The sequence below is a fragment of the Schistocerca serialis genome, chromosome 8 (genome assembly GCF_023864345.2).
Source record: "Schistocerca serialis cubense isolate TAMUIC-IGC-003099 chromosome 8, iqSchSeri2.2, whole genome shotgun sequence".
NCBI classification, from domain to species: Eukaryota; Metazoa; Arthropoda; class Insecta; order Orthoptera; family Acrididae; genus Schistocerca; species Schistocerca serialis.
In genome coordinates this window covers 246,522,146-246,541,373 of record NC_064645.1, presented here as the reverse complement: position 1 = coordinate 246,541,373, position 19,228 = coordinate 246,522,146, and the positions used below count along the sequence as shown (strand labels likewise).

The 19,228-nt window shown below is 39.2% G+C and overlaps 1 protein-coding gene across 6 annotated transcripts in view; it reads left to right on the top strand.

Moving 5' to 3' along the window:
- Positions 1 to 19,228, top strand: part of LOC126416139 (mesocentin-like) — a 614,335-nt gene that overhangs the window by 557,144 nt on the left and 37,963 nt on the right. For all 6 annotated transcript variants that reach the window (XM_050083681.1, XM_050083685.1, XM_050083684.1 and 3 more), the window contains 2 exons: positions 4,879 to 5,085; positions 9,420 to 17,561. In XM_050083681.1, coding sequence (XP_049939638.1) covers positions 4,879 to 5,085; positions 9,420 to 17,561 — 8,349 coding nt within the window. The remainder of the gene's footprint in view (positions 1 to 4,878; positions 5,086 to 9,419; positions 17,562 to 19,228) is intronic.

Here is a 19,228-nt window from a genome sequence, read left to right as displayed (position 1 = left end):
AAATGACAGCATTTCTCTTCTCAGATCAGTAATATAAAATAGTTAATTTCTCCTTATCTCTCAAATGATGTATTCCCAGTTAATTACACATTATGGAAGAGTTCCATACACACTACATTGTAATTGAACTAGTTTGCTGTTAATGGACTAACTGTGTCTATACTTGCTGCAGGTATTCATTCAGGCAGTATATTGGTGGGCTTAAGAGTGTGTCCTTTTTGTCTGTGGCTTCAGATGTGTAGCACATAAGCATTGTAACTATGAATCAAACAAAAATTGTAACACAATGTTTTTTCTGGTAGAACTACTTTTAAGTAATTTTTACCATATACAGGGTGTTTCAAAAAGAATGACCTGACTTTGGATTGTAGTAATTACGAAACATGGGATGAGTTGGCAAAGGAAATGTGTGTTGTTTGAATGGATGTGGCCTAAAGTTTCATAAAATTTCTGGTAGATGTCAGTCAGTGCATCTTCTCAGTTTGTAGTCAGTCAGAAGTAAGATGTTGACCATGCGGCAGAAGGTGTTTCATGTGTAGCAGTCTGCAAAGAGTGAGTCAGTGATTTCAGTCCAGCACACTTTTCATAGTAGTTCTTGCATTGACCTGCCTGCACCCAAAACACATTTGTCAATGGTATCACCAAATTGTAACATTTCTCTGGAAAAAGTTTATGGTCCCTTCGATTTTGATGAAAATGCTGTGACTGGAATAAGCTATCTTCAAGTGCTGCAGAACTGGAGTTCTCCACAACTTCAGGACTCCGATTATTTCATTTTCCAACAGGATGTAGCTCCACCACATTGGCACAACAACACATGTCAGTTTCTCAATGACTGTGCCTTAGTGCTGGATAGGGCACACAGGACCCCGAGACACCGTCCTGGATTCTTGGCCTCCCAAGATCACCTGACATGACTCCATGTGATCTTTACTTGTGGGGATATGTGAAGGAAAGTGTGTTCATTTCCCCTTTACCTCCTGACAGAAGAACAAAGTAATAACTGACATAACTTCTGTAAAAGCACACACAGAGTATTTTTAATAGAATAGCCTTAACTTTAAGATTTTGTGAGTGTTTTGCAATTCATCCCACTTTTTTTATGTTTTTATTAATAAATAAGGAGTATTGAAATCTGGTAATTCTTTTTGAAACACTCTGTATTATAAAATTGTCACCTACTTATACATATGATTTAATGTAGTTATTTGTTGTGGATGTTTCTTTGCACACTTGTTTTTATTACAGTTATTGTCACATTACACATCTTTCTTTTTTTATGGTATGCTCTCACTTCCAGTTCTACATGTGGAAAATATGGATTTTAAAATTTTTGGGGATTGAAGATAATGCCAAACTCAGGAAAAACTTTATTTAAGAAAGAAACTATTGCACAGAGAAAATTTTTTATTCTGACTTGTGATTATATTCAACCTGAGTTAATATCCAAAGTAATTTTATTTTATATATTGACTTTTCTCCCACTACCATGCAGTTGTTACTGCTTTAATAGTCTCTCTGCATTTGTGGTACATGTGACTTTTTCAGTTGCACTTTCCTTGTGATTTTCTGTGAAACCAACTGTTTTATCTGTCACAATTTTTCCTGTTACAATGTTTCCATTAATATTTCAATATATTTTATATCCCATACAACATGTGTAAAAGAATATCACATGTGGGGAAAAGTTGAAAGTTATGTTGGTATTGTGTAGAGTGCAACAACAGTTTTTCAACTGGTTAGGCATTTCTCTTGTTACAACCCCATTAATCACATCGAAAAAGAAAATTTGTGTCTTTGGAGCTCATTATAATAAAATTCACTCTTGTTTTTATATACCAGTTACACTAACACTAATTATGTATATGCAGATTGAGAAATTAAAATTGGAGTTTTGTTAATAATAGTTTATGATGCTGTTCTTTTGGTATATATTGTGAGGTAGGGGGACATGAAAACTATTAAATATCGTGTTGTGCTATTCAAGTGTCATTACACAAATGGTGTGGGAAAAATACATGTATTTGCTGGAAATTGATAAGTAGAAGTTTGTCATATTTTTGCAAGTTATAGAACTGAAATGTAAATTCGTTGAACTACACTTCATGGATGCTGATGACAGGAGCTACAACTAGTTACAATTTGGATTTTGAAATTTACCATGTCTCATGACCAATTTAGAATGTTTTCATATCCATATTTTAAGGGTCTGCATCTGACATTTTCGCTTGCTCAGATTGCTCGGAACATGTAGTTCCCTGTAAGTCTGTCAGATGTCAATATAGCCACCTTGGACTGAGGGAGCAACCACACTCCACTCTCATGACGCTTGTTCGAGTGTAGCACACTCAAATTGCTCGATCATCTGCTATAATTGCTCGAGCGCCACTCAGTTGTCCGCTGTAGGACCATGGTGCAAGAATGCGAGATGAAGGAGAGTGCGGAAGCAAAACCTTATTCAGAATGATATATCCTGAGTGTGAAAGATGGTGGCTGTAACAATGTTAGGGAGAGATCATCAGTGACTGACAAGGGTGTCAGCTACACGTACTGTGGCACATGCTCTACTCTTCAGTCTTACATTCCACCACCACACATCTGAAGACAAATGTCTGCAGATTTCGACAAAGTGTAATTTCTGAAGCATTAGCAGTTTTGGTAAAAGGTACACTAATTAAAAAGGTGTGTAGAAATGTGTCCCAGAGGTCTTCATCCAAATACTTTAACATTAGGTGTAGGATTTTGTGTTTTTTGTATCAGGAGCTTGTAAATGTCAGTTCAGAATTGGGAGATGCAGATGTTTCCAACGTTCTGACTCCTCCTATGATAATAGTACGAAACACTGAAAGATAAGCCGATGAAATATGAGTGACTATGATGTCCAGCATTATTCAGGCCATAGGCATGAATGCGTATGGATGTACAGCGGATAATGGACCAACAATATCAGGAAATGTGTTACCTATCTAGTACTGTGGACTTTGATTATTGAGATTAGGCACTGTGGAATATGGCATTGATGACAAATCACTTTTCTGAGAAGAAAAAGAAGTATGCGGAATTTATTAAGAACTACATCGAGGAAACATTATTCAGATTGTTAGGAGTAAATCCCCACCATTTTAATAAGATTTCATTTTCCACTGACGAAGACACTAATGTACGCAAGGTACTGCAATCCTTTCAATATTATGCATGTATTAAACATGTATTGAACATAGTCCGGAAACATATGTTAGATGACAATTACTTAATAAATGGGCTTGGAGTAGTTTATTCCACAACCTATGCTGCTAAAGATAGTGACTGTTTCATGAAGAAAAATGGTGACCTGAATATGATATACACAAGCTTAAGCAAGAAATGTAGAATAAGTGTAACAGCTTGTTTAGAATGCTACACTATGTATAAAGGCACTACGACAAAGTCATGGAACTGCTTCCAGAGAGAGGTGTCTCTGAAAAACTTACTGATTATGACAACAATATTGCAGAAGAATTTGTGACATTTTTAGAGCCAATCATAGATGCAACAGAAATGCTTGAAGGCGAGAAGTTTCCAACAGTTCAGTTTGTTTCATCATGGCTGCACAAACTGAAAAGTCATTGCAATTTAGGACCTAAAGATACAAAAATGCATACATTTAAATTACTGTAGATACACTGTGTGTCTGGCAAATTGCGCCTAATTGCAATATGCTGCTTACAGTGTCACCGCTATTGTGGCAGTACATTACAATTGTCATATTATCACCTATTAACTGTAAGTACTACGAGTACTGAATCATCGCTGTCTCTCTTTCTCACAGACTAGAAAGTCTAAACTTTGGCATTGCACAGAGTAGTAACAATTCTGTGGTCACCCTTCTGATTACTGTCAGTGATATTTGTTTGTGACAGAGATGAGACATAAAATAGTGTGGATCAAATGTGTGATGAAGCATCAGGTTCTGATAAGCTAGACCAAAAAAATTTCAGTGCGGTTTGGAACTTTATTTCTGACTGACAAAGCGAACTTGATCTGAAATTAGTTGATTCATTGTAATTATGTCAACAGGGAATAATTTGGAGACAATTTTATTCTTGTTAGATTTATAATTTGTTAGGTTATGAGGATCACATATGTACATTTGAATCAATAAAGCAGGTGTTATAAAAAGCAGCAAGAGGTTCTTCATTATGAGACCGACAAAAGTTAGATATGTAATTCTCCTGTGAAATTCCCAGTTGTTTCCAAGGTTTTCTTATTGCATAAAGCAAGCTGTTTTCTCCTTATGAATCACAATGATGTCACAATTAAAAACTGCCACTCAGGAGTATATGTCTGATCTGAGTGTAGTCCCATCAGCTGGTGGACATATGTCAGGAGCAGCACCAGCCTGCAGGCACAGAGTGCTGCTATTAAAATGGTGGCAACAGCATCACAGCAAGTGTGTCAGAAGGGCCATCCCCTGGCCTCCTCTCCCCTTAGTGCCTCATTCAACTACAGCCCACTTCGAGCGTTTGTACTCGGGGAAGCCGTGATCGAGCGCAGAACGCTCGAGCGAGTAGAGTGAGCGAAACCCCCAATTTGCTGATCTCTAGTAGCTGTAGTTACCATCTAAAGATGAAAAGAGATGGAGCCAGTCAAGGAAAATTTAAAATAGTATATGTTAGTGTCCACTAATCTGTTATCAATAAAATGACATGTATAGATTTGTTAAAAAAAGGTAGTCGTGGTCATTGCATCTCAAAAAACAACTACATCCGAAGTTAAAAAAAGAGTTTTGCTATGTTATAATGAGATTGTGTAACTTGTGTGTAAATACTTAAAAGTAATATGATGCTCTGAATAATAAGAAAAAAATTAAGTAAATGGCACACTCCTCAACCTTCACAGAAACCTGTTGGAGGTGTTGCAGTTCTGCCTCCTGGTGCTCTTGGCTTTGGCAAAAAGCAAAAAAAGAAAGATAAGGATGGCAGTGACAAAGAAAAGGGAGCAGCAGAGGCAGAAGATGAAGAAAAAGAGAACAGACAGGACAACGACTCACTAAATACTTCCGATGAAAAATCACCTACCAGGAAGAGAGAGAAGCTCAAGATTAAGGTAAGATTTATCTACTTAGTTTATAGGATTCAACTTTCAGGAGAGCAAAGCATCATATAATGCTGGAAAACATTTCAGTGCTGTTTTTTCCATCTGGAGTGAGATAAGATGTATCCTTATCAACTACACTCAACCTCTTCAGTTTTAAAATTTAGAACTCTTTCATATTGAAGTACTGATTTACATTTAACATAGTGTGATTATTGATTTATTTTTTTAAGTAAATTTAAATCAAGTAAATTCTAGACTTTTTGTTAATTGTTTCTAATTTACTTATCATTCTTAAGATCTTATTTGTACATGAAAGAAATAAAGAAAGAAAGAAAGAAAAGGGGAAAGAACATGGTAAAAGTTTTATCTTTGTTAAACTGCATTGTGAAGAAAATACTAATCACAACAAAAGAGAGAGCAACCACGCATTAGAATGATATTTCTTATTTTGAGAGACATCACTGACACATGTCGTGTTAAAAAAGAACCATCTTTACTGTGGGGTATGTCAGTCTTGTTTCTAGAATTCTTAGCTCTGAAGGAATAGCAGAAGAAAGAAAGGAAATACTGTTGCCAGGAGTTGGTGCTAATATATATCATGGTCACCATCTAACTGGAAACAGGATTTTCTGCCATCAGTTTATGTTTACCCAGTTTTAACCAAAATTATTGTATTAACATATTTAGTGTGATGACACTTTTTTTTGTAGAGCCATATACTTTTTTGAAGTTTAATATGTTTTTCATAAGTGATCATACTACTTGTCCACAACATAGCAGACTTTTTGCTTAGCATTTTATCACGTAAACAGAAATTCATATGTGGGCAACTGTATTATTTCAAAATATTTTTGAATAGTTTTAACACTCTGTTTCAGAATGGCTCTTCCATAGACTTATCAAAGGAAAACATATACAGAACGTACCATAATTTCTGCGGCAGAAAAAAGTGTTATTTAGTGAAAAAAATGAAAATTTTATGGAAATGCCTCTAGTCATTTTAATTATACATCTCTCTCTCTCTCTCTCTCTCTCTCTCTCTCTCTCTCTCTCTACCCCCCAATGATCAATAAATTCCCACATTAATGCCATAAAATCTTGTAGTATTATGTAATATTTCAGAACACTATTTGTTTATATTAGTTGACTAATTGTGCAAAGTCATTGTTATGTAAGTCAGAAGGACCATATCTTCAGTTCAAAGGCAAGTATGTGGTGTATGTGATATTTGAACAGTGATTGCTTTAGAAGCATTGTGGTTTGTTGTAGTTCATTTGCATAAGTATTGTTTGAATTTTTGTACATAGAATTTGTATATAGCGTAATGTTTGATTTTGCATATGACTACCTTAAAATAACAAAGAATGCTAATTGTGTAAATAAATTTATTACACACTTAAGAAAAAAAACTCTTAAAAACTATTTATCTCATGCAGAGAAATAGAAATTAGGTAAAATGTCCATGTTCAGTAATGAAAAGTTGTGCTCTGTACTCTCCCCTATGTATGCTATTAAAGGAGAACAACAAGGGCCATGAGGTGAGGATGGTAGTGAAAGGGATTCAATAGAGGCAAAATCATTGATGCACAGAATACTGCTCTAAGAGGTCAGGAAACAAGTAGTGAAATAAACAGTAGACAGGCCTTATACAGTGACCAGATATTTAATGCATGTAATTAACAATTTGAAGAGATTATTTAAACTGGACATTGAAAAAAATCAACAGCAAATGAGGGACTGCAGAGTGAAGGAAAATAGAAAAAAAGGATGAAGAGGAATTAAAAATAAAACAGGGGGAAGACACTTACGAGATGTTGGGGTGCCCATACGAGAAATGAAACTACTCTTGACATAATTAATGTTGACACAGAGAACTTGTGTTAAACATACATTGAAACAAATAGTTGTATCCCATCAGACTGCTATCAATCCACGTGTGAAAGTGAACATTGTAAAACTGTCCAAAAGAATAAATATGAAGACTGTTCATCTTACAGCTCACTATATCTTATTGTAGATTCTTTTATAACACAACCAATAGGGGCTGGGTATTAGCTTCACCACCGCATTCTTTTATACCTCATTTGCTCAAAGGTCATTGTGTGACTTCCACCATTCACCATTTCTTCACCAGCACTGCTGTCACGGATGTTTTCTTTCATATAATTTCTACTTCTATAATTATAACCATTCTGTTCATGTAGTTAATTCTGCATGAACTGCATTTCCTTTGTTTCTACTTTCTGTTTTCTTATGTATCATCTTCGTTTTCGGGGTTTTATGTATCTTTTTTGTTCTGTTACTGGACGTTTCTTTTCAGTTGAATTCTCAACTGAATGTTATTATGCTATTATAGTTTTTAACTGTTGAATAATGGTCAGGGAAATTAAAGGCACACTGCAGAATGAAAGAAGAAAAATGATGTCATAAATGGTAAAGAATCCGCAAATATATCACTATTGACAGTTGCCACATCCTTCACTTTGTTCATATTATTTTAAAATTGTTTCTTGTAACATTTCAAAACTATTTCAATTTTAATAGGATGTAAAGTACATTAAAGTAGTTAATATTAGTTTTGATTTATATTATAAATGGAATGTGGTAATTTTCTAATTTTAATATTGTGTAAAAACAAGATGTATTTTGTAGAAATAGACCGATAATGAGGCATGGTGATACTTTGCTGCATGGTAATGAAAAAACTCATTGTTTTTTGAACAGCACTAATTATGGAAGCCATAAGATTTTATTGTTTATAAATCTTTATCTGATAAAAATGCAAATTAAATAGGGCATTAGTTGTTATTCTTTTCTTGCTCATGCACAGTGGAAAGAGCTTCATATTTGAAGTGCTAGCTTAATTATTTCTTAAACAGTTTCAGAATCTAGAGAAAGATCAGGTCTGGGATTATACTCTTGATTTTACAGTGATTATTGTGTGACACATAGGAAGCATTTATAAAATGCACAGAGCAAAAGATAACTGAGGACATATAGGTGACATTTAACAACTGTGAATAGTCTTATAAAAATTTATCAGAATATTACATGTCAAACAGAACAATAGATTTCCCTTAAAACACAATTTAGAGGAATTTTTCCTATCTGTTGCTTTTCATCCCCTGATGAAATTAGTTTTTCAGCACCAGAAAAGAATTAATTTGCTTTACATCTCACATTTACAGGTGTTCAAATCATCCACTGGCAATACCAAAATACAATTTTACATTTGTTTCCTTGTGTTTATCATTATAAATTCACTCACTTATTTTCATATTTCACTTTCCTACCATTAAATCAGATGCTCTCTGAAATGAAGTTCTGTACCCCCTCATGTGCTTTTGGCACTGCTCTGATTATTCATTTGTTTTCCAAGATAACATACACTTCTTTATTAGATTGCTTTTTTTCTGGAAATCTGTTTACGAAATGGTCTATAATTTCATTCTGATCCTTATGTTTGTAAAATTTTTGCAGTTCGATTGTGTGCGCCCAGTCTGAAACCTATTTTGCTCCAGTACTGCAATCTTATCCACAGGATAATATTCTACAATGCAATCAGCAATTCACAATTAAATTACTGAAATCTCTTGTTCAGTGTCACTTATGCAGTGTATTATTGAATACTAACATTTTCATTGCGGCTTTGCCCTCCTACACATGTCACGTATATTGCATAATTGATGCCTTGTTTTAGGGAACATAACCTCTTTTGTTATAATAAATAAACAAACACTATTTCACAACTTTTTATTACCATCTAACAATTTCAATCTGGTCTGGAGATCATCTTCAGATTGGGTTCCATAGAGCATAGTTTTTGAACTGTTTACAAACTGCACTTGGTGACACCAGACCTGAATATGATCTACAGTGCATACTAAAACTGGTAATCAAAAATAAAAAGTTGTGATCCTTTGTGATCTTATTTATTACATATGTTGTACACATCATTTTTCCCTTCTCTCTGTCACCCCCCCCCCCCCCCCCCAAAAAAAAAAAAAAATACATTTCTCCTCCCTCCTCTCTGTCTGTCTGTCTCCTGTGTCACCCTGTTTTCATTCCCATGTCCACCTCAGTGGGAGATGGTTCTTGCCCCAACAGTAGTTCTTTCCCGACAACAAGCGGTATATGTATCAAATTTGGTTGAAATCAGTCCAGTGGCATAGGAGGAAATGTGGTACAGGCACAAAAACATCCATTTATAAAATATATCTAGATATATAGATTTAGGCATTAATGACTGTTGAGGTTTTTTTTAATCTTTTGTGAGGTGTTTTTTATTCTGTTTGTTTCATGTTTGGTATTGTGGTTTCTTTCTTTCTTTTTTTCATATTTAGACTCCAGGTTTCCTGTTTGCGAAGGGCAGCCCTCCAAAAGACAAGGAAAAGGAAGAGAAAGAAAAAGAAGATGGTACACCAGAAAAAGAAAAGAAAGAGAAGGAAAGAAAAGAGAAAGAAAAGAAGGAAAAAGATAAAAAAGAAAAAGATAAAAAAGATAAAAAAGTGAAAGATGAGAAAGTGGCAGTTGCACTTACTGATGACACTGCCAAGTCTGGGGCTTCAGGTGGTCCACCCAAGGGTTCCCCTCAGCTTCCAGGGTACACAAGAGAGTATGATTATGTAGAGGAGGAGCCACAGAGTGAGGACCAAAGGCGTTTTGAACCTCAAGGGGGCTTTAGTTATGAGAAGGGTCGACTGGAAACTACTCCCGAACGTTCCCCCCCATCCTCCTCTGGGCGACGTGCTACTGGCTTAGCTTTCAATTATGCACCTGGTGAGACCACACCTGCAAGTAAAGGGCTACGTACTCCTGGAATTGATTATGTGGCTTCTGCAGGGCTTAAGGAGCAGGCAAAAGGTGCCGGTGCAGCCCCAGTTATTGTGCCCCCGACAACCCAATCATCAAAGTTTATAATTATTGCTGGAGGTAAACCTTCAGTTGTTGCTGGCTGTGAACCTCCCATAGTGAAGGCTGAAGATGGAAAATTGGTTGTAGATAGCGCATGGCCCAGTCCTCTTGCTAAAGCCCAAGTGGTTGCTGGCACAGATGAGAAACCTGCTCCTGTCAGAGATATCTATCCTGGACTGATACTGAAGGATGGAAAGTTGCATTTGCCAAAAGATGTTGATGTCATTGAAGGGTATGAAGTTCTCGAGAACAAAGATGGTAGTGGTGTGACGGTAAATCAGTGTCGCTACTTGGGAACTTATACAGGTCGAGATGGACGGCCTGTGCAGGGAAAGAAGAAACCAGCTTCTGTGGCTGGAGCAGAACTTCTTGTAAGTCGAGATGGGAAACCTTTATTAGCGGCCGATTCAAAGGGCAAAGGTGGCGTTTTTGTTGTAGGACGTAGTGGCAAGATAGATATTCCCCCCGAAGAACCATTTTCTGCAACACTGTCAGGTGCCATGGCTGTGAAAGGTCATGATGGAAATCCACTTCTTGTTTGGGGTCAACTTCCCAATACAACAACAGGGCCTGATGGAACACTTTACATTACAGGGAGACATTCAGGTGACCTAGATGGTGCTCCTGTTATAATGGGCAATGATGGAAAACCACTTCCAATTACAGCAGTGTGTGGAAGTTCCAAACATAATTCACTTATACCTGGTGGCATAGTTTCTGTATCAAAAGGAAAAACTGATGTACACCGTACTGGTTTCTTGGGAGAAGTTGAAGATGATGGTGATCGTGTACGTGGAATTTCTGTCACCGTTGATCGTCATGGGCAACCAGTTGAAGCACCTCCTGTTGCAGTGGCCATCCTGGGGCCTACTGGTAAGACAGCTCTGCTCACTGGAGACCACCAATTAGCTATTGCAGCAGGTAAGGATGGTAAAGGTACTGTTACTTGCAGTGGAGAATTTGAAGGTGCACCTACACTTATCAACAAAGATGGTAAGCCTGTTCTTGTAGATGGATGGCCTGCCATGCTTAAAGCTGATGGAGGATACCAGGCTGAGTTTTCAGATGTCATCGAGGGTGCGAGAATTATTCGCGGGGAGGATGGTCAGCCAAAAACAGTGAAGAGCAAGTATATTGGCACTGTTGTAACTGGAGACAAAGGAAGGATTGAAAAAGTTAAGCTGGTTCTAGACCCTGAGGGACAGCCACTTGCAGTTACAGAATCAGACCTGGGAACAGTAGTAAGTGCAGATGGCAAACCAATTGAGAGACTTCAGGTAGTGCCCAGTCCCAAGACTACTCCAGAAAAGAAGACTTCTTCACCTATACCCTCACTGCCCAAGATAACCTTACCTAAGATATCTACTGGGTCACCACGTCTACCTGCAGCTGATGGCAATAAAATTCAGGATACAGAAGCTCTGCTAGCAGCAGAGAGAAGCCATGCAGGCATTTTGGGCATTGCACCAGGGGCAGTAGTTGCCTTACCAGAAAGTCAAGTACTTTTGCTCACTTCCAAAAATGGAAAACCTTTGCTTGCAACTGGAAGTATACCACCTCCAATTGTAGAACAGGATGGTAGGAAAGTTATCCCTGGCAAATTCTCAGGCAGCCTGGATGGTGCTACAGTCATCACTGATAGACAAGGGCAGCCTGTAGCTGCAAGTGGGTGCCGAGCAGATGTAGTGAGAGGACCAGATGGAAAACCTGCTGTTAGTGCACAATTTACACATGTTGTGGAAGGAGCCAAAATTACACCAGGGAAAGTTTCACAAAAGCCAGATGTGGGCTACACAAAATATTTAGTTAACTTGACTGGTAGTGGAGGAAAACCCATTGGACCAGCAGAAAGGCCAGAGAATGTAGAGGCTGTCACAGTAATCCTTGGAGCAGATGGAAAGCCACTAGAGGTAACAGAACCAGCACCTGGTGTACTGATTGCAGGTGATAAAAAGCCTGTAATAAATACTGCTTCAGGTGTCAGTGGAGTATTAGCTGCTGGAAAAACATCTCCCTCAGGTGCAAGAGCACTGCCAACTGATCACGTTCTGTGCTTAGTTGCTAAAGATGGCAGTCCTGTAGTTATAACTGGTGACATACCTACACTGGTAACTTACAAGGATGGTAGGAAGGCACTTCCAGGAAAAATGGGTGGGAAGCTTGATGGTGCGACAGTACTGGTGGATAAGAGTGGGCAGCCAGTTACTGCTGTAGGGCAGCCTATTGATGTAATCACTGGTAATGATGGCAAGCTGGTAATTTCTGCACCATTCACTCATGTAGTGGAGGGAGCCAAGATCAGACCAGGTAAAGGAGGAAAATTGGATGCAACTAATACCAAGTACTTGACATCGGTTGTAGGATCTGGAGGCAGGACTCTGAAGCCTGGTGAAAAACTGGAAAACATTGAAACGGTTATGTTGGTTGTTACAGCTGATGGGAAACCAGTAGAAGTTACTGAACCAACTCCAGGAGTTCTGCTGTCTAGTGATGGGAAGCCTGTAGTTAATTCAGCGACATCTTTTGAAAGTGGACGTGCTGGAACCCTAATTCCAAAGTTACAGATAACTGAATTGCCTGTGAATGAAGCACTGTTGCTCATATCCAAAGAAGGTGTTCCTGTAATTGTTACTGGTGATTTGCCAGCACCAATCATCACTAAAGATGGGAAAAAAACACTTCCAGGTAAGTTTACTGGAAAGCTTGAAGGTGCAGTTGTTAGTGCAAAACCAGATGGACAAACTATGACTCTTAAAGGACTTGAAATAGAACCTATTACTAGCCCAGCAGGAAAGCCAGCAGTTGGTGCCCAGTACACTCATGTAGTAGAAGGAGCTAAGATCATGCCAAAGAAGAGTGGGAAACCAGAAGTGACACTCACTAAATATCTTGTTACACTGGTTGATAAGGAAGGGAAACCAGTCACACTTGGAGCTAAAAATATAGATGTGGAGGAAGCTACTGTTGTTCTTGGAGCTAATGGGAAGCCATTAGAAGTTTCAGAAACACCAACAGGTGAACTTCGTTCAAGTGATGGAAAACCAGTGATGAAACTAACCTCTGATGCAGATGCAGAAGGCATTGTGAGAGCTATTGTGAGTCCAGGTCATCCTGTATCTTTCTTAGCTGCTGATGGAAAGCAAGTGTCTACTGTACCTCTGCGATATGGAGGACTCATTGGTACAACTGATCCAGCACCATATGTTGATGGAGTTACAGTAGTTGTGGATAAAGAAGGACATCCGGTTGTTCTAACTGGACAGTATCCAGCACCAATAATCAGCAAGGATGGAAAGAAGATCCTTCCACCTGGAAAATTTCCAGGAAGTCTGGATGGTGCCATTGTTCTGGAGGATGAACGCTCAAAGCCTCTGATTCCTCGGGGCCTATACACCGAAGTTGTTGCAGGGCCTGATGGTAAGCCACAGAAGGTGGTCCATTATGCACACATCATAGATGGTGCCAGAATTATTATAGGGAAAAATGGTGAGCCTATAGTATCCCGAGAGAAATTTTTGGGCACTTTGGTGGGTAAAGATGGAGAACTGTGGTCGCCAGATAAGTCTCCATCAGACATTAAAGGAGCAGTAGTGGTAGTGGAAAAGGATGGAGAACCAGTTACCATTGTGGAGAAACTGCCGGGCATTATAGCTGACAAAGATGGACAACCGATCATTTCTGTTGAGAAGCACTTGGGCATAACACCTCATTCAAGGCTTGTGATAGGCCAAGGCAGTCCAGCAACTGGAATTGGCAGTCAGCCATTTATGCTGAGTGCACCATTTACTCAGACTGTAGCTGTAGCTAGTGGTGTTGTTGCCGTTGTAGGAAATGATGGAAAGGTCTCAATTGTTGCAGGACAATTTCCAGCTCCTGTCTCGAAAGGTGGTAAAATGGTACTCCCAGAAGACTTTCCAGGTAAACTGGCAGGAGCTCCTATCCTGGTTGGTCATGATGGTAAACCTGTGATAATGAAGGGACTACAGGCTCAACAAGTTTCTTCGAGTGATGGAAAACCAATGCTCACTGCAGACCACTCACACATTGTAGAAGGAACAACTGTTACTCTAAATAAGGATGGGAAGCCTATATCTTCACCAGCAAAATTCCTGTTGACTCTTATTGGCAGGGATGGCAAGCCACTGCCACCTGAAAAGACTATGGCCACTGAAGTCAATGGGCTAACCATTGTGTTGGGATCTGATGGCCAACCACTTCCTGTTACGGAGATAGTTGCTGGAACTGTTGTAAGCAAAGATGGTAAGCCAATAGTTACTACAAGACATCCAAGCATGGTGACGAGTGTTGAACACAAAATACCAGCTGTTAAACCAGTGACAACAGTTAGTAGTGCTGACAGCACAGTAACCACTTTGGTAACACCTCAGCCTATACATATAATTGAAGGAGTAATAGTAGTTGTTAGGAAGGATGGAAAGCCAGTGATTCTTACTGGTCAGTACCCAGCACCCATAACAGACAAAAGTGGGAAAAAAGTTTTGCCTCCAAAATTTCCAGGAAATTTGGAAGGAGCTGTTGTTCTGGTTGACAAAGACTCAAAACCTACAATCCTGAAAGGAACAGAGATAGCTCAAACAACAGGCAGTGATGGGAAGCCCTTGGCAGTTGCTGATTATACACAGGTCATAGAAGCAGCAAGAGTTAGTCTTGGAAAGGACGGGAAACCTATAGTGACAGCTGATAAATTTGTAGGCTCACTTATGACAAGAGATGGTAAACCTCTACCTCCTGGGAGATCACCGTTGGAAGCTGAAGGTGTTACTGTTGTCTTAGGGAAGGATGGACAGCCAATGGCAGTGGAAGAAACTCCTATAGGTGTAGTGAGTGCACAGGATCGACAGCCGTTACTGTCTGTGCAAAAATTCTTGGAAAGTGTCCCAGGTTCTTCAGTCTCATACTCACCACCTCCAGGTCACACATCTTCAGGCACTGTGCAAACAACTAGGGTAGTGATGGGTTCTGCTTTAGGAGGAGGACCACCAGTTGTTACAACTCATACAATAAATATTGTAGAAGGGGTTATGGCAGCTGTAAAGAAAGATGGAAAACCAGTTATTTTAGTTGGTCAGTTTCCAGCTCCAGTTTCTGGTAAGGATGGGAAGAAAATACTACCAACAAACTTTCCTGGTGGTCTCGAAGGAGCAACTGTCTTGGTTGGGAAAGACAGTCAGCCAATATTACTAAAGGGACAATATGCTGCAGCTACGGCTGGTAACGATGGCAAACCTGTAACAGTTGCTGATTACACACAGGTTGTGGAAGGGGCTAGAGTTACCCTTGACAAAGAGAATAAACCTTTAGTTACTAACACTAAATTCCTTGGATCATTTGTTGGGAGTGATGGCAAACCACTTCCACCTGGTCGTTCTCTTGTTGATTCTCAAGGTGCGATGGTAGTTTTGGGGCAGGATGGTCAGCCATTGCCAGTGAGAGTATCTTCATTTGGATCTGTTACTAGTGAAAGTGGGGAACCTATCTTATCAGTTCAAAAGTTCTTGGAATCAGTTCCTGGAGCTACTGTGGCTTTCGAGCAAGCTGGTCCAACAACTTCGACAACTGTAGAGACTACTTCTGTTATTCTTGGGCCTGATGGCAGGCCTGTACAGCTTGGGTCCCCCCATACCACATCCCGCACCATAGGAATTGTTGATGGTATCATGGCTGTAGTTAGAAAAGATGGTAAACCGGTGATATTAACAGGAAGATTTCCAGCTCCTGTGCCTGGTAAAGATGGAAAAAAGGTACTTCCACCTAAATTTCCAGCAAATTTGGAAGGAGCTACAGTTCTCACAGACAGGCATGGCAAGCCCCTTACACTGAAGGGTCTATATGCTGCAAAGACTTCAGACAATGATGGAAAACCGCTGGCTGTGGCCGACTACTCTGAAGTTATTGAAGGTGTGAAACTTGTTATGGATGAAGATAATAAAGTGACAGCAAGCCCTGATAAGTTCCTTGCCACATTAGTCACGAGAGATGGAAAGACGTGGTCACCTGGGCGCTATCCGGGAGACATGGAAAGTGTTACAGTAGTTCTCGGGCAGGATGGCCAACCATTGTCGGTGACAGATATTGGTGGAACAATACTGGGTAAGGATGGCGTTCCAGTCTTGTCTGTTCAAAAGTTTGCTGAGACTGTTCCTGGTTCTACAGTATCATTCATGCAGAAAGGTGGTGCACCTTCAACTGGTACAGTGCAAACATCGTCAGTTGTTCTTGGTCCTGACGGGAAGCCCGTTGCAAGCGTAACAGGCAAAGATTCGATGGAGTCATTTACCAGTCAGACTATCAGCACTGTGGAAGGAGTGATGGCAGTTGTGAAAAAAGATGGTAAACCAGCAATTCTTACAGGGCAATATCCAGCCCCTGTGATAGCAAAAGATGGAAGGAGAATTTTACCTGCCAAGTTTCCAAGTAGTTTAGAAAGTGCGACTGTTCTCACAAGTAAGGAAGGGAAGCCACTAATTCTGAAAGGTGTGTATGCTGCACAAACTGAGGACCCTAGCGGAAAGCCCCTGTATGTGGCAGATTATTCTCAAGTTGTTGATGGGGCAAAAGTTAGCTTAGGAAAGGACGGAAAAGTGACTGTTATGAATGAAAAGTTCTTAGCTAAACTTTTTGGGAGCGACGGACAGCCATTATCACCTTCAGCTGTCAGTCCAGGAAGTGTACAGTCAGTTTCAGTAATTTTGGGCAAGGATGGTCAGCCATTAGCGGTAACAGAGAAGCCATCAGGTGATGTGGTAGGAAGTGACGGAACATCGGTTATTACAATGCAAAGGTTCACAGAATCAGTTACAACATCAACTGTTAAAACGGCATCATCAGTTGGTGGAGTTGTCAGAACAGAGACAATAGCTATCATGGAAGGCGTAACGGCACTGCTGGCAAGAAACGGACAACCTTTAATCATAACAGGACAATACCCAGCTCCAGTTGTAGGTGCAGATGGGCGGACTATCATACCGGGGCAGTTTTCAGGATTATTAGATGGTGCCACAGTTTTGACAGGAACGGATGGCCGACCACTAGTTCTCAAGGGAGTACCTGCGGAGGCAACAAAGTCTCGCAGTGGTGAACCTGCTTTGTCCGTTGACTATACACATGTATTAGAAGGAGCAAAACTTTCAGTGGGTCGAGACGGTAAGCCATCTGTAGTACCAAAACGTTACCTTGCAAAACTGCTCGGCCCAGGAGGAGAAAAGGTGCCTTCAGGTTCCCTTCCATCCCAAGTAACAGGTGTAGTCGTGGTACTGGGGGAGGATGGTGAGCCAGTAGCTGTGTCTGGTTTAGAACGGGGACGTGTCAGAGCGGAAGGAAATGACCTAAAAGTTTTTCGGCGAGGTTCAGATGGGGAGCTTTCAGATGAAGAAGACTCAGGTGATGAACTTGCAGCATATGCAGAGGACACAATACTCGGCCCCAAGGTTGTCAAAACGACAACAAAAAGGACTGTAGTGAAGGACAGTGGTGGCCTGCGTCGTAATGTGGAAGAGAAAGTGGAGGACCTGGGTGCAGGAACAGTGTCTCTTACAACACACGAAGATGAGGTGATGACCATGAACATTATTCTGGTGGTGGCAAATGCTGCTCTTTGATTGCCATAATTTTCTGCATATGACTAATATACGTAGCTTTAAAACACTGGCATCTGAGCAAATGTAAAAAAAATAACCATCTTTTTCATGCCCTGCATTCTTCAGGGAATTGTCATTAATGAAATGCCAAGTACACATTAGGAGTAAAGAAAATGTGTTAGCAATAATTTGGGGAAAAAAAATCAAGCCTTATATGTGTATCTCTTTCGTGTTGAGCAATTCAAGAACACATGTGAGCAAGTTCTTTCACTTGCAATACAAGAGTGAAGATAAAAGTGGCACTTGTACAAATCATACTCATATGTCAGTGCATTGCTCAGATGCTGGTAAGCATGATTGTATATTTATCGCTGGTAATGCTCTAATATTTCTAGTACTAACATTAAAAAGCTGCATGCAGTGAATGTAGTGGGGAGATGTTGTGTGGCATGTACTAGTCAAGGCACTTGTAATGTAACATAAGATTTTTGTTGGAGTTTCCTTACAAGCTTTTCTCAGTTCGTGAATTTAATTTATTTGTAGTTAGTTGTTAATGTTATTTGCCAGTGTACCTAACAACTCTTCACCGTTTCTCTGCTGGGTAAGCGTATTCTAAATTGAAAATTGTTAGTTATTTCTGTCAGCTTGTTTCATAGCACAATGTAACAACTGTTCTCGCTACAGCCTGAATTATCTTACATCTGCCAAATTAAATCAGTTCTCATTTATGATAAGTAAGTAATAATGTGCTTTTGCTGTTTACAATGGTATTTTACTCTTTCTTTAAAAGTAATTCTATTAAGTGTCTTATTTGCAACTGCCATTAGTAACTAATGTGTCAACTTCTATGTCCCTAAGAGTCAATATTACGTATATAGTTTTAATTTTTCCAGCTTCTGAAATAATGCATTTTTTAATTGCTGCAGTTTTGTTCAATGGCTTTGAAAGATTTTGAAAAAAGACATACAGAAAGAACAGTGTGTGCAATATCAGATGAATGAATTAATCATACACAGTAAATAATAGTTGTTAAGAACTTTTAATAGAAACAATATGGAATAACTGCCATTGTACACTTAGGCTTTCAGACTCCACAGTTGACCACTGCAAGGTGTGCACAAAAAGAACAGTGAATGTAGGAAATCAAGTGAAGTCCTACTCACCGTAAGATGCTAATCACTCACTGATATTATGAAAGTTATGGACTGTTGTAGCATGTTTACATCAGGAACATACTTCATTGTTCTTATTCTGGTAATCTATATGCAGGTCACTTGATTTTATTTCAGTTCCTTCAGTGTTTGATTCCTTATCCTCTCTGTAATCAGAAAACCATATTTGCTAAAAACTGAATCATTATAATATGCCATACATTACTGTTTAGTTTAATACTGGCTTCAACTATTTGCTTTAGACCCTTTTCTTCCCCCAATGAACTGGAATATAATTTCTTGAATTTCAAGGGACTTGTTTTTTGGCTGAAAGTATAAAATTATTGTTTTCTTTGTATCTTTATTGACACAAAGTTATTGATTCTATTGTGTACTAAAACTGGCGTACTGTTGTAAAAAAAATATTATATTCAAAATTTTTCGAATGCAATTCATTCACTACATATTAAAATCAAAGTTGGCTGTATA